General features: G+C 32.9%; 6 protein-coding genes across 12 annotated transcripts; 1 reads left to right on the top strand and 5 right to left on the bottom strand.

The window, feature by feature from the left end:
- Positions 1-780: 780 nt before the first annotated feature.
- On the bottom strand, positions 781-1705 carry LOC114077485. The gene is made up of 3 exons (XM_027917402.1): positions 1491-1705; positions 1323-1390; positions 781-1234 (listed from the first exon to the last, which is right to left on the bottom strand). The coding sequence occupies exons 1-3, from the start codon at positions 1629-1631 to the stop codon at positions 1021-1023; spliced, it is 423 nt and encodes a 140-aa protein (XP_027773203.1). The 5' UTR covers positions 1632-1705; the 3' UTR covers positions 781-1020.
- A 2519-nt stretch (positions 1706-4224) lies between these two features.
- LOC107023399 (galacturonosyltransferase 8-like) lies at positions 4225-7927 on the top strand. Its single transcript, XM_015224088.2, has 3 exons — positions 4225-4499; positions 5008-6255; positions 7306-7927. The coding sequence occupies exons 1-3, from the start codon at positions 4350-4352 to the stop codon at positions 7579-7581; spliced, it is 1674 nt and encodes a 557-aa protein (XP_015079574.1). The 5' UTR covers positions 4225-4349; the 3' UTR covers positions 7582-7927.
- A 313-nt stretch (positions 7928-8240) lies between these two features.
- Positions 8241-12717, bottom strand: LOC107023393 (putative G3BP-like protein). 7 transcript variants are annotated; one of them, XM_027917846.1, is made up of 10 exons: positions 12485-12717; positions 12281-12367; positions 12061-12198; positions 11098-11386; positions 10793-11028; positions 10389-10569; positions 10180-10304; positions 9996-10061; positions 9072-9138; positions 8241-8856 (listed from the first exon to the last, which is right to left on the bottom strand). In XM_027917846.1, exons 2-10 carry the CDS (start codon positions 12335-12337, stop codon positions 8567-8569), a joined length of 1449 nt encoding a protein of 482 aa, XP_027773647.1. In that variant the 5' UTR covers positions 12338-12367; positions 12485-12717; the 3' UTR covers positions 8241-8566. The 7 variants fall into 7 exon arrangements, with proteins under 7 accessions (XP_027773647.1, XP_027773649.1, XP_027773648.1 ...); XM_027917848.1 differs by having other exon boundaries at positions 9996-10055; XM_027917847.1 differs by having other exon boundaries at positions 12281-12355.
- A 1486-nt stretch (positions 12718-14203) lies between these two features.
- On the bottom strand, positions 14204-15323 carry LOC107022875 (ninja-family protein AFP3-like). Its single transcript, XM_015223452.2, has 2 exons — positions 14707-15323; positions 14204-14616 (listed from the first exon to the last, which is right to left on the bottom strand). The coding sequence occupies exons 1-2, from the start codon at positions 15149-15151 to the stop codon at positions 14315-14317; spliced, it is 747 nt and encodes a 248-aa protein (XP_015078938.1). The 5' UTR covers positions 15152-15323; the 3' UTR covers positions 14204-14314.
- Positions 15324-15671: 348 nt separating this feature from the next.
- On the bottom strand, positions 15672-18272 carry LOC107022838 (putative ER lumen protein-retaining receptor C28H8.4). Its single transcript, XM_015223420.2, has 7 exons — positions 17888-18272; positions 17383-17811; positions 16786-16985; positions 16299-16442; positions 16122-16202; positions 15892-16019; positions 15672-15806 (listed from the first exon to the last, which is right to left on the bottom strand). Exons 2-7 carry the CDS (start codon positions 17609-17611, stop codon positions 15761-15763), a joined length of 828 nt encoding a protein of 275 aa, XP_015078906.1. The 5' UTR covers positions 17612-17811; positions 17888-18272; the 3' UTR covers positions 15672-15760.
- Positions 18273-18649: 377 nt separating this feature from the next.
- LOC107021680 (putative ER lumen protein-retaining receptor C28H8.4) lies at positions 18650-22210 on the bottom strand. Its single transcript, XM_015222385.2, has 6 exons — positions 21884-22210; positions 20425-20624; positions 19615-19755; positions 19425-19505; positions 19026-19153; positions 18650-18940 (listed from the first exon to the last, which is right to left on the bottom strand). Exons 1-6 carry the CDS (start codon positions 22110-22112, stop codon positions 18895-18897), a joined length of 825 nt encoding a protein of 274 aa, XP_015077871.1. The 5' UTR covers positions 22113-22210; the 3' UTR covers positions 18650-18894.
- Positions 22211-24749: the final 2539 nt, after the last annotated feature.

Genomic DNA, 24749 nt, shown 5'->3' with positions numbered 1-24749 from the left:
GCAAGAACAACAAGAAGGTTCATTGTGGAGATTGAGAGTTTTGACATTACTTTCTAGTTTCTATAGAAATAAAACTTGAAATTGTTTGTAAATTCCTTGTATGTTTATCCCTCATATGATATCGGTATGAACTATCTCTGAATCTTAGCCAAGTTTACGTTGGCTATAGCCTCTCAATTTATGCTCATTTCTTTTGGTATTGTTATAATTCATCATATATTCATAAGTTCTGCTCTAGTAGTCAAACTACGGTAACCCTCTTCGTGTATCCAAGTTTGGAACCAACAATATAGACAGGCTCACACAGGCAGTGTTATATTCCATATCTGTCTCTATGTTAAGTAAAATGAGATCCCAAATCTCAACAGTATAGTGCTGTTTATTCAAAGGTTATTTTGCTGTCTGGCTCAATTTTGTCTACTTTCAACAGTAAAAGGCAGAGACATTCTAGAGGGTTTGGGAGCGTGGTGTGTAGGCATACCTTACCACTACCTGGAGACGTAGAAAGGTTGTTTCTAATAGCAAAACAAGCAGGAACAATCAACAAGATACAAAATTACATTACCAAAACACTCTACTACCTGTTAACCTTCTATCTTAATTTTCGACCTCCACAACCTCTTATCAGAAGTTATGACATGTCCTGCCTAATCACTCTACCGGCTACCTCTCGCAACACATAAGGGAGCTAGGGTAAGAATCTACAGATCAGCCAGTATAATGAAGCAACACTGATGCAATAGAGATTTGGTAATTATGTCTAAAGCAAGATTAAAACAGTAAAAGTCAATAGGCCTTCCTTATCCAAATAGCATTTTTTTGCTGATACAAAACAAGGAAAATTGGTCACAATCTACATACTGTTCTCTTCTATATGAGTAGTGTTTTTGGTCACTAGATCTATTTATGAATTGCATTTACCTTTCTATTGCATCTTCAGACTTTAGATCAAGGAATGTAATCTTCATCAGACTCATCAGATTGAAAAGTTGGTCACTAAATCTAATCAGAAAATTCCATTTACATTTCCATATCATCTTCAGAGTTCAGTTCAAGGCATGTCTCCACCAGTCTAATCAGCAAATTTATCGAATCAAAATCGTTTTCACTATCCTCCTCCATTGATCCTTTTGGCAATTCTTCAACAATTTCAAGATTAGACCTTTTCCTTTTTGACAATAATACTTTGGAACTTTGATTCGCTTCCACAGCTACAGATGACGGAATTTCTTCACTGATCCAAGAACTCATGTTAAGACATCATTTTTCGAGAAAAAAAAAATTAATCAAGGACATTTTGTAATTCTTGAAAGAAAATGTACCCTTGCTCAATATATTTGTTCTGGAGAGGAAAAAGATCCGTGCTTCGATTAGCAGATTCAATTGTATCCTAAATCAACAAAGAAGATCATTTTTTCAACTCACAGAACAGAATACATAAATGGTGATGGTAAAAAAGAAAATTGTAATCAGATAAGCAGAATGAATACCGGGAATATAGGGATCATGAAGTTCGTGTTCGTTTGAGAAAATAATTCTTGCATAATTGGTTTATACTCTTCTTCCTCTTGTACTGCAGACTTCATCTTTTGTTTCTTATTTTGGCCATTTTCGCGTTTATCTTCAGACATGATCTTGATGAAATTTCTTCTTGATTCCGAGTTTGAACAAGAACAAGAAGATGATGATAGTGAAAGTTGCAGAAGAAATGTAGAAGCAGAGAGGAAGAAAGAAAAAGAGAGGGAAATAGACTAATTTTTGAACTATTTATACTTGTAGTTAACTAACTTCCTAGTTTGTTAAGAAAAAAAAAAGTAATAACTAACTTTTGGAATGTTTATATTAGTGATATAATTTCGTAGTTATTATCATTTTATATCTTCATTTAACTATCTTAATAGTGACAAATTAAAATAACATCCCCTTCATCAAGCGTTACATGTTAAAAGGGAATTTAAATCATAGTAGCGGATATTTTGCATTGTTTAATAGAATTATTTGATTGAGCAGATATTATTCATGTCGTACACAAATTTTATACTTTGACTATGGATTTTTATATCGGCTAAACTAGTTTGAGATTGAGCTCAAGTGGATAGGGAACTCTATTTCTTAATAAATACGAAAATATTGAGCAAATCGCACCTTTGAGAAGATTTAAGTAAATATATTCTTTTAAATTTTATCTTTATACTTGATTAGTTTTTTATATTAACAAAATATTAGACTCTTAATACTAGATATTAGACTATGATATACTCTTTATGTTTTATATATTAGGTATGATAAGCATGATATATATATCTGGATACAAAATAATACTCCACTTTATGTATATTTGGCTATTATCAGTGTTGTGTAACAACTAGTGTGTGAGGATGATAATGTGTACATGAGATTATACCTTCTTTGTAAGACTGATAAATCTAATTATTTTGATTGATGGTAACATTTGTTTAAGCGACATAATGTATAAACATGACTTTAACTTAGCATCAGTTGGTAACTATGACCTTTGACTTTCGATGTGTACAAGTAGACACTTAAACTTGTATAAAATTGAGCAAATGAACACATTCATCCTACATGACACCATACATGACAATTTTGTGTCCTACATGACATCCCACATGTATAATGTCATGTAGGACACTTGTGCCTTCGTGTTCAATATTATATAAGTTTAAGGGGGCGTTTGGTAGGATTTATTAAAAGATTTAATCCATGTATTAGATGTGGTATAATTTAATACTGTGTTTGTTAGGAATGTAAGCCTATGTATTACTAATCCATGGATTAGTTAATACATCCTACATGGTATTATGTGATGTATTGCTAATACCTTCCATTTGGAGGTATTAGCTCTAATACCATGGACTATTCTAGGTAAAGACAAAAATACCCCTCAAATCCTTTTAATATTTAATTTATTTTTTTGATTTTATATTTTATATTTTATATTTATACTAATAAAGTTATTTAAATAAATTAGCTTACAACTTTTATTATTTAGATATAATTTTTTGTTTCTAAAATATGAATTACTTAATCTATTTATTATTAATATAAAATATTATAATCCGACTAATATGTTAATGTTGATGTATGAATTTAAGAACAATTCATAAGTAAAATATTGTCTCTTAATGAAAGTTCATTAAACATTACACAAGTAGTCTAAAACAAGAGTGTGTGTGTATATATATATATACACACACATCTCGAGTATAAAAATAGTTTAATTTATTTTTCTATATTTATTTTATATTTTTATTTTATTTTATGATAAAGAGTTTTTTAAAATTTATTGATACAAAACAAAGTTCAATAAATTTTCTCTATAATCATTATAGTTGTGTAACCTTTTGAGTTATTAACTCTAATTTATTAAGATGACAATTATTTACTCTCAAATAATTTAAGTGAGAAAATAGTGAACATGACAATAAAAATTTTATTCTCCTAACTAGTTAAAAATGTTATAAAAAAATAATATTCTCCATTAATTATCTACTTTGACTCAATTACATGAAATACAAAATCTCATAATAACTCTAGGGTATAATTGGAAAGTTTTTTTTAAAAAAACATTTAAACCACACACAAAATTAGATAAGAAACAATGAACCAAACACTTGATAAAAATAATCCCTGCATTACTAATCCCTGCATTGTTAATCTCTGCATTGCTAATCCGTGCATTACTAATCCCTGCATTATTCATTTTTGTACCAAACGACCCCTAAGTGTCTACTTGTGCATATTTCAAAATTGAAGAGCATAATTGTTTGTTGAAGCCAAATTAAGAATTATTTTTATATATTATGACTATTTAAGCCCTAACACCATGGGTTGGGCTACGTAGAAATTGGGCCTTGCTAACTACTTTTGTATAGCCCTAATTAGTTTCATTATTGTACTTATTTATTCCCAAACAAATTGTTATTAAACACAATGTGAAATTGCCAATAATTGCAAAAACCCCAAGTTAGAGACAAATACAGCGTGTAATTATTTTAAAACTAATTGTTCAAAATAATTATCCTACATTTAATATGGGATAAAAATGTAACAACAATTACCAGATAGTAACAATTTTATCTAACTAAATATGAAATAAAGTATTAGTATCAAAAGAGTAGGACCCACTTACTTTATCAAAATGTGGGACCCATACCAAACTCCACCGTCAAATCCGCGTTTCTTGCTCACTCGCCAGTTGCCTCTCTCCAATTTCTCCATTTTTTCTCAAAAGTGTGAAATAAATCACACTCATAAAATCAAACAATAAATACTCCTCCCTCTCAAGCAAGCATTATATCTCGAAAACGGAGACTTGCTTAACAAAAATGGCTCTCCGGAGCTCCCGTACGGTCACCGGCACCGGAATACGGTTCACCTTCAACCTATTCGCGTCTTTTATCACTGTCGCTGTTTTCCTTTCATTAGCTCTCTCTTCTCTCTACACTTCCTCTGCAGATCCTTCTGATCTCGGCGTTGTAAGTACTTACATTCGAAATTTCTCATTTATCTCTATGCGGTTGATTTACTGTCGGTTAACCTATAATCTATGTATTTTTTTTCTTCTTATTATTGACTTGTGATCTCGTGATACTTTACTTAATTTTTTGTTACTTATCGAGTATCTGCATGTTATCAAGTTACTTAGATCTAAATCTGGAAACATATTATTATGATTACTTTTTGTGATTTTTTTCCTTAGGATCTCAATCTGGATGCTTTGATTGTGAAAGATTTTTACATTATGTTTTATTCTCTAGTTAGTAAGATCTTAGTCTAGAAAGATTTGATTGGTTATTATCATCTCATGAATTTTGAAATACTTGTCCGGGCGTGGTGATTCTAGACTTGTTGTTGAGATTTTGTGATTCCACGAGGTTTTTATGAGTTCTGAGTTTTAATATGCATGAATTGCATAATTTCTCTTGGATCTTTCTTTATCCCTAAGTAGGTATTGTATTGACAGTGTCAAATGTGATTGAATAGGGAATTTCACGTGATTTTAGAGTAGTTGGATCATTACGAAGGTCGGTTTTGGCTCTAAAATCTGATCCATTGAAGCCGCGGCTAGATCAGATCAAGAAGCAAGCAGATGATCACCGTTCATTGGTTCTGGCTTATGCTTCCTATGCTCGGAAGCTGAAGCTTGAGAACTCAAAACTCGTTCGAGTTTTTGCTGAGTTATCTAGGAACTTTAGCGATCTGACTTCAAAACCTTTATACCGCCAATTGTTTGACTCGGATGGTAACTCAATGAATGAGTCAGTTCTTAGGCAGTTTGAGAAGGAGGTGAAGGAAAGGATTAAAGTCACCCGGCAAGTTGTTGCTGAGGCGAAAGAGTCATTTGATAATCAATTGAAGATTCAGAAGCTGAAAGATACAATATTTGCCGTCAATGAGCAGCTAATGAAGGCGAAGAAGCAAGGTGCTTTCTCGAGCTTGATTGCTGCCAAGTCTATCCCGAAGAGCGTGCATTGTTTGGCAATGAGGTTAATGGATGAGCGTATCACTCATCCTGATAAGTATACAGATGATGGGAAGCCTACTCCACCAGAATTTGAGGATCCTAGCCTTTATCATTATGCAATCTTCTCTGACAACGTTCTTGCTGCTTCAGTTGTGGTGAATTCAGCAGTTAAAAACTCGAATGACCCATCGAAGCATGTGTTTCACGTGGTGACTGATAAAATGAATCTTGGGGCTATGCAAGTTATGTTCAAGATGAAAGAATATAATGGAGCTTTTATCGAAGTGAAGGCGGTCGAGGATTATAAGTTCCTGAATTCTTCGTATGTTCCGGTACTTAAACAGCTTGAATCTGCAAAACTTCAGCAGTTTTACTTCGAGAATAAGCTCGAAAATGCAACAAAGGATACAACTAATATGAAATTCAGAAACCCGAAGTATCTCTCCATATTGAACCACATTAGATTCTATTTACCAGAATTGTACCCCAAGTTGCACAGGATATTGTTCTTGGACGATGATATTGTTGTTCAGAAGGATTTGACTGGTCTATGGAAGATAGATATGGATGGTAAGGTGAATGGAGCTGTGGAGACATGTTTTGGTTCATTTCATCGCTATGCACAATACATGAATTTCTCTCATCCTTTGATCAATTCTAAGTTCAATCCAAAGGCGTGTGCATGGGCTTATGGAATGAACTTCTTTGATTTGGATGCTTGGAGGAGGGAGAAGCTCACAGAGGATTACCATTATTGGCAGACTCTGGTAAGATATACTATCCATCCATTTCATTTATGTGGCAATTTTATCTGCGGATGAAGTTCAAGAAAGCAAGGACTTTTGAACTTGTCTTAATCCCTGGCATAATATTTATGTGGCTATAAAAGCATATTATTAAGAGTAAATGGGAAACTCAAAATTTAAGCGTTTCAAAATGTATAAATGTGTTCATTCTTCTCGAAACAGACTATAGAGGAAAAAGTGTGCCGCATTAAACAGAACATAGGATTAGTAGAGTTATATTTATTCCAGAAATGTTAGATTACAACTTTTTATGGGTAGTTAGTTCTTGGGTGTGTTTGGTATGGGGAAAAACAGTTTCCAAAAGGTGTCTTTCAAATTTTCCATGTTTGGTTGGTCGAAATATTTGGAGAACATATTCTAAAGAGAATAAGTTCCTTAGAAATGATGAAAATGACCTCGCTAATAGAAGTACAGAAGACAAGTTCCACACATCACATTCCACATCAATTGTTTCGTCCTCACCCTTCAACACACTCCACCACCATAGTCCATACCCACTAACTTACACCCCTCCCTACCTCCAACTCCAATAGTTTATCTAGATTATACACGAATACTTAAGAAAATAATATTGTATCTATGTACCAAATACAAGAAAATTTGTACGAAGATCACTTATTTTCCTTCGTACAAACCCTCCCGTTGTCTTGCATGTTCTTATTAAGCACGGATCTGCCTTTTTTTCTATCTATAACAAAGAATATAGGTCATGTGCATACATGCATGCTCGCAGGCGTACACATGCATACATATGTGCTCCTGTTTTGACCTCATCTGTTTTGAGCTCTCTACAGAGTGTGTCCAGTAGTTATAACTGTGATCTGAAGAGGTTATTAAGCATGGTGTCTTGCTTCTGGTAGGTTAACTTAGTCACATATACTAGCTTTTGCAGCTGTTTCCATTAAAGCAATTTTTGTGTCATGCTGCATCGCATTTTAATTAGTTAGACTTGTACGGTGTGAATTACAAGTTTTTACTATTTTCACTAAAGGGGGCTTCTAATCTTTGCAGAATGAAAACCGGACCTTATGGAAATTGGGTACTCTGCCTCCAGGATTAATCACATTTTACTCCACAACAAAGCCACTGGACAAATCATGGCATGTTTTAGGGCTTGGTTATAATCCAAGTATCAGTATGGAAGAGATCAATAATGCTGCAGTTGTCCACTTTAATGGGAATATGAAGCCATGGCTTGATATTGCTATGGCCCAATATCGGCCTTTATGGTCGAAGTATGTGGATTATGAAAATGAGTACGTGCAGGGGTGTAATTTTGGTTTTTAAGTACATGAGAACAGGTGGATATTTGCTTGTCGGGTTCAGCAAGCTATTCCTGCAAGCATCCCTCAACATGACTTGTTCCTGCTCAGTCACACTGAAAATTAGTATCCACTTTCTATGTCGTAGGTGGTATCTTGTCTATCCAAGTCTTATTTATTTTTTCGAGCAGTAGTTTAGCTTTAGTTTTCAATTGTCTATACGATGTTTACTATTTTTATGGACCAGAAGTAAAAATAATATATCTTGTTATATTATTTCAGAAGGCTACTGTCAGAGCTGAGATATTTGCAATTTTGTGGGTTAATGTATTACAGATTTCAGGATTAAGCAAGTTATTTTCTTGTTGTCACTCTGGTGTGATGGTTCAGATATGATTTTGTTTTGAATATGGGTTGCATGTGCATTGACGTAGATTTTAGAGGTTCCCATACACAACCAATTGTTATTAACCATGTTAGACTTCAAAGGATTTGACTACTTAAACATCAGACTATGAGCTGGGATTCAACGTTATTCATTCTTGTTAAGTTAGAACCATTGTTCATTTATCTATACATTATGCCTATACCAGATCCAAACTCATTCCTACTCGTGTTATGCAAGGTTTGTAATATGCGTGTCCCCAATGCACAAGCTTATCCAAATATAAAACAAAAGTAAAATCGACGTTAAAATAATTAAATTTCCACAAGCCCCCAACAATAATTCAATACAAAAAAGGCAAAAGCCCACGAATGACGTATGATTTGCTAGGGGCTCCAACACCCGTATGCTACACACGAAATCTACTTCCAAAAAAAAATATATCATTCCTACCTCTCCACCTATCCAATTAACCAGAAAAAAAGAAAAGAAATTGAACTAGAAAAAATTTAGCAAAAAGAGCTTTTTGAGAAAACATCATTAGCTCTTGACAAAATTTCTGTTCACCTTAACAATAAATCATTTTAAATGTCGATTCAAATAAATTATACTAAGCTACTACTCTTCAAGCTGTAGCAGAATAGCGAGGAGCCGGGCCTTTGGCTGTTCCATTAGACATTCCACCACCACGACTCATTCGCCCACCTGTATTGTCAGCTCGCCGATATCCTTCACCTCCACGGTTTGATGAACCCCCACGATTCCCACCCCTGTTATTGAACTCATTTCTTCCATTGAAATCATCTCGACCATAACCCCTGCCACCTAAATAGTTTCCTCGCCCTCTTCCTCCAACATCATTCCTGAATCCACCGCCCCTTCCAGATTGAAACCTACCACCACCTCTGGCGTTAACTGCAGCAGAAAAGACATTTAGATTCACTGTGAAGAAGTAATAATATTACTCTGCATTTTTCTCTTTTCACAATTCTAGTCTAGGGAAGTATATAACATAATATTCTCCAAAAATCAAAACAGAAGCAGCCGCTATGGAAACACACCCCCACTACACCAATAACTCATCAAATATACATTTTTTCCCTGGTGATAATGCAATGGTTAAAACTTACGTCGAGAATTAGTAGACCTCTTTTCCTCGACCACTGCTTGCCGATCGCCAATGAGAACTGGAGAAGCCTGTAGAAAAATGAAGCACAAAACCAAAAGTAAACTGAGCAGGTGAAAAGAAATGCATCGGATGGGGAAAACTAATGCAAATTGACCATGTTAATCATATCCATACTAAGGTGACAATAAGAATTGTAAATAAATTAATGTGATTGACCATGTTAATTATATCCATATTCCACTCTAAAAGATAAGGGGTATCAAAGTAGGACCCATAAAACTGTAAGCAGCCACACCACACTTCGATAGGTTATTCAAGCAACATGTAGTTAACTTAAACAGTACCAACTTTGACCCACAAACGTGTAACCCACCTGGATTTAACACGTTCAACAGGGAATACAATCATTGATAGGCAACACAAATCCATCCATCCGAAAGTTTAGGTCAACTAGCGATACGATAATAACCAGAGGTTAGCAGACAAATCAAACTTAAGTAATTATCCTTCATTCTCTTAATTGAATTGCAATTAAACTCAGCCTAGTGACATAGCTTTTTTTTCAACTAAGGGTCTGGTTGGAATATTACACGGCATTGAACTACTAATCATCCGCCGCAGGATGACTAAACAATGACAGAGTCAAATTGGGGGTAAAGGAATTGACTCAATTTAAATATACAATCAAGACCTTAAAAAGTAATACTAACTCAATCCAGCGCCATCAATTTGCTGAAGGTGGATAATATGGTTACTCAAAACAACTAACAAAAGAAGAGCATATGGATTCTCACTGCTCAGTAATTTCTTATGCATTTCACAGAACTCTCGAACTTGATGAAATAAATTTAAGCTACTGTTCCTCTCGATTTCACCCGCTCCATCTAAAAATACATGACATGCAAGAGGGATAAACATGAGATACCTCGATTGCTTTTTGCACAGCACTTTCCACTTCAAATTCCACGAATCCAAAACAAAATCCCTGTTGCTGCCATTAACCAATTTATGATTAGAGAATCCATTAATGCAGAGGGACATATGGCAAAAGAATGCACACATTCAGATTATTTCTTTAATAAGCAGGAAAATAGCACAAACAAACATACCCTGTTACTTCTCACTTGAATTCCTCCATTTTTTATTGGCCCAAACTTCTTGAACTCATCCGCAAGTAATGCCACAGTTGCACTCATAGGCAGGCCTTTTATATAGATTGAGTAGCCATCAGCTGCTGGAGGCAATTTAACAAACGCAACAATGAGAAATCAACACAACTCATACTGAAAAAAAATGGATTGAAAAAGTAGAAGCAAACTCTGCAGCTGCATGCCTTCGGTGTCATTTATGTTATCAATGGTCTCTGAGCTGGAATATGGGCCATCAGTTGCTGTGGCAGCAGGCTGATTCACTTGCACAACACTCTTTGTCATAGGCTTCCTAGCAGCAGGTGCTGGAGGAGGGGAGAAGGTTGCAGCACTTTCCTTGAGATGCATGACCTGAAATAAATAGCAGATTTTCTTAACTTAAGAAATCTTGAATAGACCTTCTCTATCCTTGAATCATCTTTGACTACAGACCAACTAGACTTGGCAGATGCTAATATGTCTAAACTATTGACAGCAAATATGAGTAAAGAGGTGCAAATGTTGCTAACCAAGCCCTTAAAAGTATACGCTAAGTAGACTATGCATCCAGTTATTTTTTGCCATGACCACTTACAATTGAAGCATATGACTTCTTAGGAACTTCCCCAGTTTTGTTGTCAGATTCCGCTATCACTTCAGAGCCATCTTGGACTTCATGGACAACCTCAGACACAGGCACTTCCTCCTCAACAATAAGCACATCACCATTCTCAGATGGGTTGTAAACTTCTCCCACGTCAGCTTCCTCTGCTGGTGGAGTGCTTTGCTCAGGAATGTGATTCTGCGGTGCTGTAGGTGGATCTGCAACAACTGGTAAAAGAAAAACTGTCAGTTGCTTATTACGGTATTGCCAAAAGAACCAAAGATTGTTGCAATTACTTTGCTCTGGTGTGACAGGAGCCACAGCATCAGTTACTGGAACCTGGACTGTATCATGCTGACCGGCAGTCTCTACATATCGAAACATATCATTCAAGACAAAGTACCCCCTATCTTGCGGTGCTAGGAAGAAAGTTTGACAGAAATTCCGGATCAAGTTGTCTTTCCCAGTCAAATATCCAGTTACAAGGACATGCACCCCGCCATTAAAGGATTCTTGGGCATCCACAGACTTGATCTCTGCTCTGAGATCTCCATAGTTGAGTGAGAGTATCTTATCATTTATTGCCTGTGTTTCACATCAAACAAAAGAACATTAGCAACTCTGGCGTTGTTAATTCAAAAGATCATTTTAGTAAACAAGACAGCATCAAAAAGTAATAACGTTATCTCCCTATTGTAGCTAAAGGTGAGCCTCTCAAGGTTGACTATTTTCAGTCATTCAAAGGTAATTAAATCTTCTCCAAACCCAAAAAAGCCTGCATCTAAATTCAAGTATACACAACTCTACAGCTAACAATGCCCATAAGTATAACTTCTCACTCTACATCATTCTACATAAAACTAAATGTCGATATAGAATATGCTCTCTCAACTAAGAACAATAATCCAGTTTCAGGCTTTTCAATATATGTGCAAAGTCAAATTAAGGCATTTAGACAAAGAACCATTTTTTCCATTAAAATATGCAGATATTAATTAGAAAAATGTATTTTTTACATGTGATCACCTAATAATGATGATGATTAATGAAATTTCATCTAAAAACGTGATCTTTACCTACAAGCAATAAAAAAAAAATTCAACAGATTTCAAATCCTTTACTCTTCACACAATCAACTCCCTCATCCAACAAACAAATATTTAGGCACATTGTTCACAAGTCTGCAACAAAATCAATATAGGGGAAAAGGGAAGAACATGGACCATAGTATATGCGAAGATCAGTTCACTTGCACTTACTTGCATTGTCGTAGTGATACCCATGGATCCATCCTCTTCAGGACGTCCAAGCTTGCTTATATCCTGGTAAAACCTGAATACAAGCCCCGGCGAATGATGCAATATATGATAGTATTGCTGCACAAAAGCATTCGCAACCTATATACACAAACACATCGAACTCAATCAATATCCACAGCTCAAACCAAAACAAACTAAATGCAATGATTTATATACGTACAACTTGAGCAGACACTGGTGCTACTGCCGCTACTGCTACTGCTGCTTCCGCTGCCATCGTCAATCAATCGAACTCCTATTTATAGCACTAAACACAAAATTAACCAAAAAAAAAAAACTCAAATCCTCTGTTCTCGTGATCTTACATGAACGAATCCTTGAAAAAAAAGAAAAGACTTAATTCAAAAAAATTAAACATTCATACCTGGATTTATATCGGATCAGGTAAGTGGAAAGAGAGAAAGCTTGATGTACAGTCGTTGAGTTTCTCTCTCTTCGTGTGTTTCTCTCTCTAGATGCGGAGGAGGAAGGTTTGAGTTCTAGGGTTTTGCTGTAGAGAGAGTGGTGGATCTCGAAAAAGAGGCGCGAGTAGAGAGAGAGAGTGGAAGAAGGAGAGAGAAAGGGTTCCAAAGAAGATTTTATACACGTGATGTGGTGTCTCCTAATTATTTTATATATATAGATACACACGAAAAATTAGTGGTACTACTAGTATTAGGATTTAGGAGTACTTATTAATCATAGGATTAGATGGAAAAATATATTAAATTAAATTAAATATTTTACTAATTTTAGTATTTATTATTGAGTAAATCAACATATTAAGCAGATTTTTATGTCTTTATTAGAATTGATAGAAATTTGGTAGTAAAATAAATTCATTTTTGGATTAATATTGTTGGAATAACAATTTCAAATTGGAGTAGGAATAATAATTTAAAGTTAGAGTACAAATTTTAAGTTGTTTAGAATTTGTTATTTATGACATTACTTATTTATGTTTAATTAGGATTTGTTAGTATTTAAAATTGGAATATGAATAATAATTTAAAGTTAGAATACAAATTTTAAACTGTTTAGGATTTTTAGTAATGATATTACTTATTTGTGTTTAATTAGAATTTATTAGTATTTAAAATTGAAGTATGAATAATAATTTAAGATAGAGCAGAAAAGTTAAATCGTTTAAAATTTATTACTTATGATATTACTTATTTATATTTAATTAAGATCTATTAGTTGGTGAAGTTTCTAGTTCTAATTTATTTTAATTTATTTTGATTGTTAACATTATAAACAGAGGGTCTTAATATATATTTGCAATGTCAATACAAACGTTTAATAATAGAACATTTCCTTCAACCATTAATCGCCTAAACATGACTGAAAATTAAAATTAAATATATCGAATTTTGTAAGAAGACTAAAGCACAATTTTTTTTTAAATACTCGTCTAACTTATTTAAAGATATTTTTAATACTTCTCTCGATTATTTAATAATAGTAATAGCTTCATGCTCCTAAAAAATTTGAAAGCACTTGTTATGTGACTGATCAAAGACGTATATAAATTTAATTATATAATCAGGTAAAAAAATTATTCAAATATAAAACTGATAAATTACACTTAATACTCTTCTATTCCTTTATTTCTATTTTTCAATTTATGTGTCACATTTTGACGCATAGAAAATTTTTTTAAATAAAAATATATGATTAGAAAAGTTTGACCCTATAATTATAGGATTTTTTAAAATATATGATTGGAAAGTCGACCTATAATTTATCATCGATTGAATGGGTAACTATGTAAACTCAGATTTATCTCACCATCAATTTATAATTATCCAGACTAATTTTTGTTTGTCCAACTAATTTATAACAAAATGGTAATAATAATTGGTCGATGGAAGGACCCTAACATTATTTGGTGGTGTTAGTTGCAACTTGCAGAATCTTGGACATTGCTTGTTGGTGGTACTTACCTTTTTGTTCGTTCAATTATTTGTACTACTTGTACTCTTCTATTTTGTTTTTTTTTCGTCCAATTGTTGGGCTTAGTTTTGTTTATTGCTTCCATTTCACGCAAATTGTGGGGTTGTGCTGCTTTCAAAATTCAATGACACAACTAAAAGAATTCATCTTGAACCACAAGAAGAAATAAAAGCCTATCTCGATTTAATATAAGTGAATCTTTGATCCATATCGTTTCATTCAAGCCTATCTCGATTTAATATAAAAAATTAAAAGATCATCAAAAACAGGGGGGAGTTACAGTGATGTGTTTTAAAGGTTGAGATAAATCAACACCCCCAGCATGCTCCACAAATTGAGAAGGGGTGAATGACTTTCCATGACAAACGCAAACTATATTAATCTCCATTTTGTTATCATACTTGCACAATAATCCATCTATCGTCTTCCCATTTGGGCCATTGCCCGTTGCTGAAACACACGGCATTCGATAAAGCAACTGAATCATGCCACAATTCCTCTTTTCCTCTGTTTTTTGGTCCTGCTCATCTTCGATGAACGTGACATTACTCCTACTTGTACCTGCAAGCCCACACAGAGTGGAGTGATGTGATAGCTGATCAGAGTTATGCAGTTATTACTAATAAATTTTAAATTAAATAAATAAATTACCTTTAGGAGACGAACTTTGGCGTTCTGTAATTGTAGATCCATTCGACTCACTACTTCTACATTGATATGAGTTATAAATTCTAAAACCTCCACAATTTTTCTTCATCAATTCCCTTTTCTCAACATTCCGATGATCGCAAATTGGAACTACAAGCTTGTGATCCTTTAAACATGAATCTTGATTAACAAAAAGATTCAAGCTTTTTACATCTTCATCACCAAAAGTACTAATTTTGCTTTTTCTACTAACTAATTCCTCATTCTCCATCATTTCTCTATGTAATGCCCTCTTTTTTGATCTTTGACACTCTATTAACATCTTATCATCTGAATTATTACAGATTTGATCATCTTTCTTTGTGTAATTTCCTCCAATTGATAAGCTTAAACTCAATCCAATCCCATTTTCATCTTCCTCAAAATTACCCTTCATAAGCTCCAACATCTTTTTTTTAACCTTGTTTTCCTGTATTTTCTTTTTTCAACAAAAAAGATATACGAAGAAGATAAAAAAGAATAGATGTATTTATTTAAGCAGTAAATGTAGTGAAGAAGGCCACGTGGCGTGAAAAGAAACGATGACGTGAGAGTTTTCCTGACACGTATGATCAATTAATCCAGCGTTTAACTAAAGCTTTTACCAGCATGTTTCTTTGACTGCCACGTGGATTGTAACGGCGGCATGTTTTACTGACGTTATAGTTTTGCGAAACGTGTCAGATTGAACAGAAAAGAGATTGAATAGTTCTATTCCATCAAGGAGGAGAAATAGATTTTGATGTTTTTTCTTAGGAATTTGTGTTGACATTGTACACGTGGCGAATAATGACGCAAGGTTGGTTTTGTTCTGGAAAAGTCTAAAAAATTGAATAAATTTGTCTAACAGTATTAAATAAATATCAACTATAGTTGAAAATTCTCAATACAACACTGATTATATAATGTAAACGTCAAAAAAGAAGAGAGAAGCAAATACCGATTCAGTTACCAAAATAAGAACTCATTATCACATTACAACTTTAGAATTAATTCAACAAAATCATATTACAGCCTTTTACACCGGCACTGGCAAATGAATAATCAACTGGCCGCTCATAACACTGCATATCAAAAACGATTTGTTTTTAAATAGATGAAATTGAATTCACATAAATACTTCAATTACTCACGATTTAAATGGCTTACCACTTTATGTAATAATAACAGAAATCAGCCAAGATGAAAGTTTGAACCATTTCTGCTAAAAAGACCATAGGTATCCATAAGACACTATGTTCATCCAAAAAAATCGGTGACCCAACATTGTCATAAACCTGTATAGAAATAGTTGTGATGACTTTCAAGTTTGGAGATTATATTAGCTCAGATTGACGATTAAAATGGAGAAAATGTGTACGCAGAACAGGAAAACTAACCTGAATAATCCAATGAGCACAACCCAAAAACCTTGCAATGCCCAATGCAAAAACATAATGTGCTGAAAATGGCTCAAGTATCTAAAATGCAAGTGACAAACATTGTTAACTTTTTGTTTAAGAAAAATGATTTTCTTCTCAGTATTTGTTTGAGAAAAGAAATGGAGATATGAATACCTGAACATTTTGCATCAAGCGAAGCTGAGGCAACACTGATATAGATTCCAGATACACGCAAAACGCCCAAAGCATTCGATTTATCAGAATATATGTTTTTACACTAGGATGAACAAAAAAGGCCAAAACTGCGGCAGGAACTATCTGTCAAGAACAATTCAAAACCGTTTATAAGAAACTATCTATGCAATGTAATTGTCTTGTATCACATATATATCTGCAACTAGATTCAGTAAGACGAGAATATAAACTCTACTATTAGCAATATCAAGTGACTATATATTGATTTGAAATCAGTAAAAAGACTTCAGGCTCTGTAAATAGTTTTTCACAGAGCTGCTTATGTGCATCTCGACTAATTTCATGTTACCTCCTGCCAACAACAGATTCATAATCTTCTATCTTAGCTACTCAAGTAATTAGCAGATTGAGAACTTGATTCAACAACAACCAAACGTAAAAGAGTTGTGGATGAAATTGTATATACCACGTAGTGTATGGACATGTTATCCAGATCTGCCATGTACGACGTCTTTAGCTTGAACTTCATCATATATATAATCCACAATGTTGCCACAAGGGTGATAAGATCTAACACAGTGTGGATATCTCCTTCCATGATGAAACTACAGTATACTCTTACAGCCAAAAATATAACTGTAAGAACTTGAGTCTTCAATGAAAGGCCTAACAAATCAGGATAAGTAAAAGTTATCAGACGAAAGGTGAAAAAATGACAATCTAACAAGTGCAACAAGTAAAAATAAAATCGATCTTAGACTAGACACACATTTCATACAACAAGAGCATTCTACCTTACAACCTATCAAAGTTAATCAGGAGTAAAATCGCGCATCAAACAATTGAACAAACACCTTGGTCCAGTGGTAATCGACTAATAGCAGCAACGTTCTATTTGACATACATAAATTTGACACTAAATTAGGTATGGATAAACATTCAAATCAAATCTTGAAGATTTTAACACAAAGCACAATGAAATGAAAGTTACACACAAAGAATCAATTATTTTTTTCCAGATCTACAAAAAATGAAAAAGAATTCAGGAGTGAAAGTAAATTACCAGAGCAAGTTTTGAGGGTTGTCAATTTGTAAATCAAAATCAAGAGCCCAATCAAATGAATAGCTTCAGCCATAACAAAAAAGTAGTCGTGATTGTGAACGGTTAACTTGAGAGTCACCAATAGAGTAATCACCGTGATGATAAACAAAACGATTTTCACTTTCTTCGATTGCTTTTGAACCCATGACAACAGTTTCTTCACCGGTGATTGATACCCTTTTTGCCCCATCTCCGTTAAGCTCTTTCTGAGTCTCCCTTCTTTTTATTTTTATTTTTATGAGAAATAAAAGTTCCAACTTTTTTCATTGTGAAGCTCTTATAAGAGTGTGAAAATAAGATCAGATTTACAAAATCTGAATTAATTTTCATGGTCAAACTTATGTATGACTCAAGTCTCCTACTTTTCATCATTATTCATATTGTTTCAAGCTGCAAAAAGTACTCACATTAATACACAACATGCCATATAAAGGCGAATTAAAACATAAGCAACTTCAAAACATACCTGCAAGATTCTGATCATTTACATATGAATCTTGGTTCAAAGACAAGTTGATCCTCCTTAATCAGAGGTCTCGGATTCGAGCCCTGGATATGATATCCTGACACCAAATGGGAAACCCAAAAAAGTAATCTTGGTTCAAAGAAAGATTCAAGCTTTTTATAGCTTCATCATAGGTACAACATTCATTGACAAAAGCATCAATTTTGCCTTTTCTACAAACTATGTGTTTGGAAATTAGTAGATCATTTCTCTATGTATTACCCTATTTGTCACTGTATTAACATCTTATCATCTCAAATTCCAGATTTTATCAATTTTCTTTGTGTAATCCAATTCCATTTTCATCTTCCTCAAAAGCTCCATCATCTAACAGTAAAAAAAAACTAGATTGTCTTGTGTTTTCCAGAAAAAAAAAGATTAATCTTTTGGAACGAAGATATACAAAGAAGATCAAAACAGATGTACTCATGTCAGTTGTATGAGACATTTGAAAAAAAATTAGGACTTACCATTCGATATCCACGTTAAAATCCAACTAAATTAGGATAACAATCTATTTTGGGTTCTAAATAGAATTTTCAAGAGCCATCAGGCCCAATCTGTGATGCTTTTCCAACTTTTTTTTTTGGTTTCCACTCGATGTCCGAACTTACATTGAAACCCGACTAAATTCAGATGGCACACTACGGCCCAACAGAATTTTGGTTAATAATAGTTAATCAATACATATTGTTTCTTGATTAAAAACACTTGGAGATAATATTATTAACCAATACATATTGTTTCTTGATTAAAAACATTTGGAGATAATTAATATCGTTTGCTGCAAAATGTTAATTGCGGATAAAATTTAACTGAAAAGACTACTCAAAATTTCGTCAAAAGAACAAAGTTGTGCAAATTCTTCAAAATGTAGTTTGTTCCAGTCATGATCTCTATCCAATCTCCACAACAAAAACTTCTACTTCTACATAGGAATTAACAAAATGTCACAGTCTCTTAGTGTATTACACCGGCGTTGGCAGGCGAACGATCAACTGGCCGCTCATGACACTGCAAATCAAGAAAGATGATTTGTTAAAAAGTTGGATTCATATGAATAGCCATACTGGAATTAGGTGTGGACTAAATGACTCACCTTTTTACATAATAATAACAGAAATCGGCCAAGATGAACGTTTGAACCATTTCTGCCAAAAAGACTGTAGGTATCCAGAGATAACCACGTCCAGCCAAGTAAATATATGCTCCAGCAGTGTCATAAACCTGTATGGGAATAGTTGTAACTGTCAAGTACGGAATTATATAGCTTTAGATCCGTGCTGAAAATGGAGAAATGTGTGTGTTGTTGCCATTTGGACTTAATTGTTTGTTAAGGCGAATCCAAAATTTAGAGTACCGAGCTTATTAAAAAATTGATAATTTAAGCTGTTTCACATATGTATACGAGACCAATGAGTTCAGCTGAACTGAAACAGCTGCTATTAATTCAAGAAGTTATGGGGAACAAGATAACACTACAATGTACAAAACTAACCTGAATAATCCAATGAGCACAACCCAAGAATCTTGCAACGCCCAGTGCGAAAACATAATGAGCTGAAAATGGCTCAATTATCTGAAATGAGAGAATGGAACATACTGTTAGTTTTTTGTTCATTAAAAGACAAGTTTAAGAAGAAGACATGATTTTCTTCTCAATCATTTGGAAAAGAAGAGACATGAACCTGAACATTCTGCATCAAGCGAAGCTGAGGCAGTACTGAGACGGATTCCAGATATACACAAAAAGCCCAAAGCATTCGGTTTATCAGAATATGGCTTGTAGTAGGATGGACAAAGAAGGCTAAAACTGCGGCGGGAACTATCTGTGCAAAATGAGTGGCATGGTTCAAAAGCAATATCAGGAAGCAATTCTAATTGCAAGAGATTATTTATAAGGGACTTACTCACTACAGAGATGTCACTGTCTTGTATGATACAGCTTAGTAGAAATAACATGGCTAAGAAGGCCGGGAATTCTATTTACTTCCAGAAAGCCAGTAAAAAGACTCCAGGCTCCATATTTAGTTGTCTAAAATACTTTTTTTATGACTATGATGTCTAGGTCAGATTACGCACACCTCAACTAATTCCATGGTACATGCTATCTAAACTACTTTTTTATAACTATGACGTCCAGGCCAGATTGCTCACACCTCGACTAATTCCATGAAATACCTGCTACCTCCCGGCTCCCAACAACAAGTTCATAATCTTCCCTTTAGTGCGTGAACAATAAATGTTTCTTTTTGGAACGAATAGAAGTCTAGATAAGGGAAGTGATTGTGTGTAGGAGAAAACAATATATATAAACAAAGTTTCATCATGGACAGAGTAAATGGAATCACACAATAAAACATGGAAATAACATTTCTAACCAAAAGAAATAACTGCTCTATAAAAGCTTAATTAATTACTCAAGAAATTTGTAGAATGTAAAATTTGATTAAACAACAATCAAACGGAAAAGAGTCGTAGGTGAAAGTTGTGTATACCGGATAGTATAAGGGCATGTTATCCAGTTCTGCCATGTAGGATGCCTTCAGCTTGAACTTCATCATATAAATGACCCACACTGTTGCCACAAGGGTGATAAAATCTAGCACAGTGTGGATATCTGCTTCCATGAGAAAACTACAGTATAATCTTACCGCCAAAAATATAGCTGTAAGCACTTGAGTCTTCAATGAAAGACCTAACAAAACAGGCGAAGAACGCATATGAAACGAATGGTGAAAAAAATGATCTTTTCTTCAGGTCCAGTAAAAAGAATGACAATCTAACAAGTTCCGTGAAACAATTTGGACTTCTTGCATCCTGCCTGTAATAACAAGGTTCCAAAGTAACACATTTCATACAACAGGAACATACAGATGACATACTACCTTACATCTATCGAACTGTAGGAGTACAAAAGGCGCATCAAACAATCGAACAAACATGTAATTGGGAATGAAAAAGATTTGCATTGTTATAACATTAAAGTTAAAATTAAACTCAAGTACTTTCTGTTTTCTTGAGAAAAAGGAACCATCTTTTTGATGTCACCAAGTAACTGTCTAAAGAAAAGAATGACCTCTTGTTTAGTAGCCAAGTTCAGTTTGACATACATATGAAGCAAATCTGACACACCCTTTTAAAAATTACTTAAAAAATTACACACCCTCTTTCATTTAGCATTAGAATAATCCATGACAATACCTCTAGCTTTACATTAAAAATATTATTAGCGGCAATTAATCTTAATTGCCACTAAATATATATTTTTAATCTGTATTTTACTTATATATGGCTGAAAGGTCGACATTATATATGCCAAGGCTTATAGTCTAATCGTATCAATAGGAGTATTCAGTTAAAGCTACAATGTAACAGTACAAGGATAAGATGCAAGATTATTTTGTTAGTATGTTTAGTTGAAAAATTATATAATCCTTCAGACAATTTGTTTCCAATAAGACAACCCCTAAAAAGCTTTAAATAATTAAAGGATTTACGCACGCAACATGATATCAGAATAAACAAAAATCATATAATGATATCTCTCCGTGCCATTTATTATTAAAAAGAATTTCCCTATATTTGATTATAAAAAAATCTCATCTAAGGACACGAAATAGTAGAGGTGGGTTACATTCCCATAGCCCAAAAAAATAATTTAAAATGCCAAAATTCCTTTTTTTTTTAGTTCTCCCAAATCCCCACAAGAATATCCTAATTCCCAAAATCCAAGATGTCCCATCTAAAGGTGGAAAATCGAAACATCTAGAAGAAAAAAAAAAGGACCTTTGTACACACAAAACAATTTTCATTTTTTTTTGCACAGAGCAGTAACAGGGTAACACAAAACAATCCAATTTTTCCAGTTTAATTTAACACAAACCCCAATCAAATGGAAACTACACAGAAAAAAAATCTCTTTTTTTTTCCAGATAAACAGAAAATAAAAATTACCAGAGCAAGTCTTGAGTGTTGTCAATTTGTAAATCAAAACCAAAAGTCCAATCAAATGAATAGCTTCAGCTATAACAAAGAAGAGATTGTGATCATGAACAACTAACTTAAGAGTCACCAATAGAATGATTGATGTGATTAAACCCAAAAAGATTTTCACTTTCTTCGATTTTTTTCGAATCCATGACAACACTTTCTTCGCCGGCGATTGATACCCTTTTTGACCCATTTTCCGACCGCCGGAGTGTTGTTTTTTTTTTTACTTTTTTTTCTAAGAATTTTATGGGAAAAAAAAGAGCTGTAACGTTTTATTTCAGAAAGCTTTTTAATGCATTGAAAATGGCGGAGTTTTTTTTGTAGAGAAAATACAGCGTGGAGGGTTACAGTAGCTAGTTTACGTAGTGTAACCAATTAAAAATGAACACGTGGATTATTAAAATATTTTCCTAATTAGGATTTTTTTTTTGGTGTAACAGATTATGTAAGGAATTAAATTATTATCTCTAACGGATTTGGTGTGTTTTGGTCATCTCCCAACATTATAAGAGTCAAATTTGGTCTTTTTTTTCTTTGGTCAACAATTAATTGAACAAAAAATATATATTTTGAAATAGGAAATGAAAGATGAAATTACAAAATTAGGAATTGAAATATTGTCAGAAATCAATCAGATATATTAAGAATTTAATCCCCTTAATTTCTGATTTCAAGAAAATAAAATATTCGTATAATTATAAATTATTTTATTAGAAATAATTAACATATTTATTGTAGTTGAACCAAGTCTACGTTTGTTCACCTAATTTTCTAATACATATTTTTAATTTGTCACTCAAAATTACCAACGTGATTAGTTCAACATTCGTATTACGTAACAAAAATATTTTTATTGAAATTTCTTTTTATTCACAGAGTTTTAATTCAAATTATTGGTTAAGAAATGTGGGATCACATTCATCTTACCTCATATATGTGGTTATTTAGTTGTTAACCTAAATTAAATATTCACCTAATTTTGAAATGAATTCGCGACTTCTCCATTTTTTTTTCTAATTTTGTGTCATTATTTTTAAAACTTAAAATTCAAGTACATAATGGGAAGGAGCAAAACATTGCAAAGTAAAAGTGAACGAAGAGGATAGTGGAATAGCAAGGAAAAACGACAGTATACATAAGTTTATATCTGTTTGTTTTAATTTATTTATCTTATTTTATTTTAATTAATTTATAAAATTAGAGTTAATTCTTTAAATTTAACTTTTCCGTCACTTTTTAAGACCATGATATCATTTAAAAAATTTACATATTTTTAGTTTAAGATCATAAGATTCAAAAAAAAATCTCTTTATTTTTTAACTCTGTATCAAATTAAAATCAGATAAATAAATTAAAATTGAGAAAAATTATTTGACCTCTTTTTATTTTTTTGCAGACCGCTTTAATCTCTTTATTTTTTTCTTCCTCTTATTTCTCATAGTAAAATATTCTCTTTTGCTTAAATTAATCTCTTGGGAAAATTCTTGGTTAATACACCATGTGTAGGAATTTCAAGGGTGGAGTCTATAGTACTTGTAAATATCAATTTTTTTTTAATTATATTTTTCAAGTATTAACGAGGACGGACTATTTGAGATGTAAATTTATGTTCACAACTTCTTATTATTGATATATCACTTTGAATAAATAATATTACAATTATGTGTTCAAATCAATAAAAATCAGAAAATCGTAATAAACTGTAAAATTGAAAATATAAACTAAACATGAACTATTATAGAGAAGAATATTCAAGACAACAAATATATTAAAATGGGGGAATATTTTTCATTGTGGAAGAATAAACCGTAAATTATAAGTATATATGAATTGGGAATATTAATTTACAAACTTCTCGTTAGGGATTTTTTTTTAAAAAAAAAACATTATTCACCAATATTATACAAGGAACCCAATCCTGACTAAAATTAACAACACTTAGAAACAATATTTTTCTAGATTTTAGTTTTATTTTTCATATGACATTTGAAGCTTGTATTGAAGCTCCGACTAATGTTAGTAAAGCATAGGTGCCAAACGAGGCATTACAAATACCTCTAATGGATTTGCCTTCAAATCCAATGACAAGTCCCCTTATGTACTAAAACTAAAAACTTTAATTTGTAGCAACCTAGCAAGTGTTAAGTGTGTCACTTGCATAGGAAAAGTAATCGATGGACAAGATCGTCCATCAGAATTAAACGGAAAAAATTCAAAATTTTGATTAAAAATCTCGTTATGATTTTTCATGAATCTCTTAAGCATAAACTTTTTAGGATCAGACCAAATTTGATGATCTCGATGTAATTTCCACACATTGACCATCAATCGCGTGCTTTTCGGAATTTTGTAGTACTTCATGAATTTATTTTTATGTTTTTCTTTGTATTTTTAGATTTTTATTCCTATTTTATTTTCAGAAAAATTATCCAAATATACAACTTATTTTACTATAATCTCTAAAATTTTCTATTATTTTAAAAATATTTTAAAAATACTCTCTCAGATACATCACATTCTTATTGCTGATACATCTCTATTCCTCTCACTTATACATCCTTCATCTATGTATCCGGTATTCTAGTGATTTATCCAAAATTCATAAATTTTAAAGAATTTTTGAAATTTAAAAAAAAAATAGAAAAATAATGCAAATATCTCTTAACAATATGAGATTTATGTAAATTATATATTATCTTAACCTTTTGACCAATTTCTTCACCTATTGTGACCCTTTAGATTGTTATATTCTTTCATTTGTATCTCTTTAGAAACTACCTATAAAAACTAAACAAATCACACTCGTTGTTATAACTTTTTTTTTTGTTGA

This window comes from Solanum pennellii, chromosome 6 (assembly GCF_001406875.1).
Source record: "Solanum pennellii chromosome 6, SPENNV200".
Classification (NCBI taxonomy): Eukaryota; Viridiplantae; Streptophyta; class Magnoliopsida; order Solanales; family Solanaceae; genus Solanum; species Solanum pennellii.
Note: the sequence above shows the minus strand (reverse complement) of the source record. Positions and strands in the feature narration are given on the sequence as shown.

What these genes read in the sequence shown, in the direction of transcription:
- LOC114077485 (XM_027917402.1), bottom strand. Translation starts at nt 1,631, where the DNA reads ATGTCTGAAGATAAACGCGAAAATGGCCAAAATAAGAAACAAAAGATG. An exon ending in TCATGATCCCTATATTCCCG is followed by an intron (nt 1,391 to 1,490) that starts GTATTCATTCTG and finishes TTGTTGATTTAG; the next exon opens with GATACAATTGAATCTGCTAA. An exon ending in AACAAATATATTGAGCAAGG is followed by an intron (nt 1,235 to 1,322) that starts GTACATTTTCTT and finishes TTCTTGGATCAG; the next exon opens with TGAAGAAATTCCGTCATCTG.
- LOC107023399 (XM_015224088.2), top strand. Translation starts at nt 4,350, where the DNA reads ATGGCTCTCCGGAGCTCCCGTACGGTCACCGGCACCGGAATACGGTTC. An exon ending in ATCCTTCTGATCTCGGCGTT is followed by an intron (nt 4,500 to 5,007) that starts GTAAGTACTTAC and finishes GTGATTGAATAG; the next exon opens with GGAATTTCACGTGATTTTAG. An exon ending in ACCATTATTGGCAGACTCTG is followed by an intron (nt 6,256 to 7,305) that starts GTAAGATATACT and finishes TAATCTTTGCAG; the next exon opens with AATGAAAACCGGACCTTATG.
- LOC107023393 (XM_027917846.1), bottom strand. Translation starts at nt 12,337, where the DNA reads ATGGCAGCGGAAGCAGCAGTAGCAGTAGCGGCAGTAGCACCAGTGTCT. An exon ending in CACCAGTGTCTGCTCAAGTT is followed by an intron (nt 12,199 to 12,280) that starts GTACGTATATAA and finishes TTGTGTATATAG; the next exon opens with GTTGCGAATGCTTTTGTGCA. An exon ending in GTATCACTACGACAATGCAA is followed by an intron (nt 11,387 to 12,060) that starts GTAAGTGCAAGT and finishes TGTGAAACACAG; the next exon opens with GCAATAAATGATAAGATACT.
- LOC107022875 (XM_015223452.2), bottom strand. Translation starts at nt 15,151, where the DNA reads ATGTTGGAGCTTATGAAGGGTAATTTTGAGGAAGATGAAAATGGGATT. An exon ending in CCAAAGTTCGTCTCCTAAAG is followed by an intron (nt 14,617 to 14,706) that starts GTAATTTATTTA and finishes GTGGGCTTGCAG; the next exon opens with GTACAAGTAGGAGTAATGTC.
- LOC107022838 (XM_015223420.2), bottom strand. Translation starts at nt 17,611, where the DNA reads ATGGGGCAAAAAGGGTATCAATCACCGGTGAAGAAACTGTTGTCATGG. An exon ending in AACCCTCAAAACTTGCTCTG is followed by an intron (nt 16,986 to 17,382) that starts GTAATTTACTTT and finishes CTGATTTGTTAG; the next exon opens with GCCTTTCATTGAAGACTCAA. An exon ending in ACATGTCCATACACTACGTG is followed by an intron (nt 16,443 to 16,785) that starts GTATATACAATT and finishes TGTTCTTGACAG; the next exon opens with ATAGTTCCTGCCGCAGTTTT.
- LOC107021680 (XM_015222385.2), bottom strand. Translation starts at nt 22,112, where the DNA reads ATGGGTCAAAAAGGGTATCAATCGCCGGCGAAGAAAGTGTTGTCATGG. An exon ending in AACACTCAAGACTTGCTCTG is followed by an intron (nt 20,625 to 21,883) that starts GTAATTTTTATT and finishes CTGTTTTGTTAG; the next exon opens with GTCTTTCATTGAAGACTCAA. An exon ending in GTGCTCATTGGATTATTCAG is followed by an intron (nt 19,154 to 19,424) that starts GTTAGTTTTGTA and finishes ATTCCCATACAG; the next exon opens with GTTTATGACACTGCTGGAGC.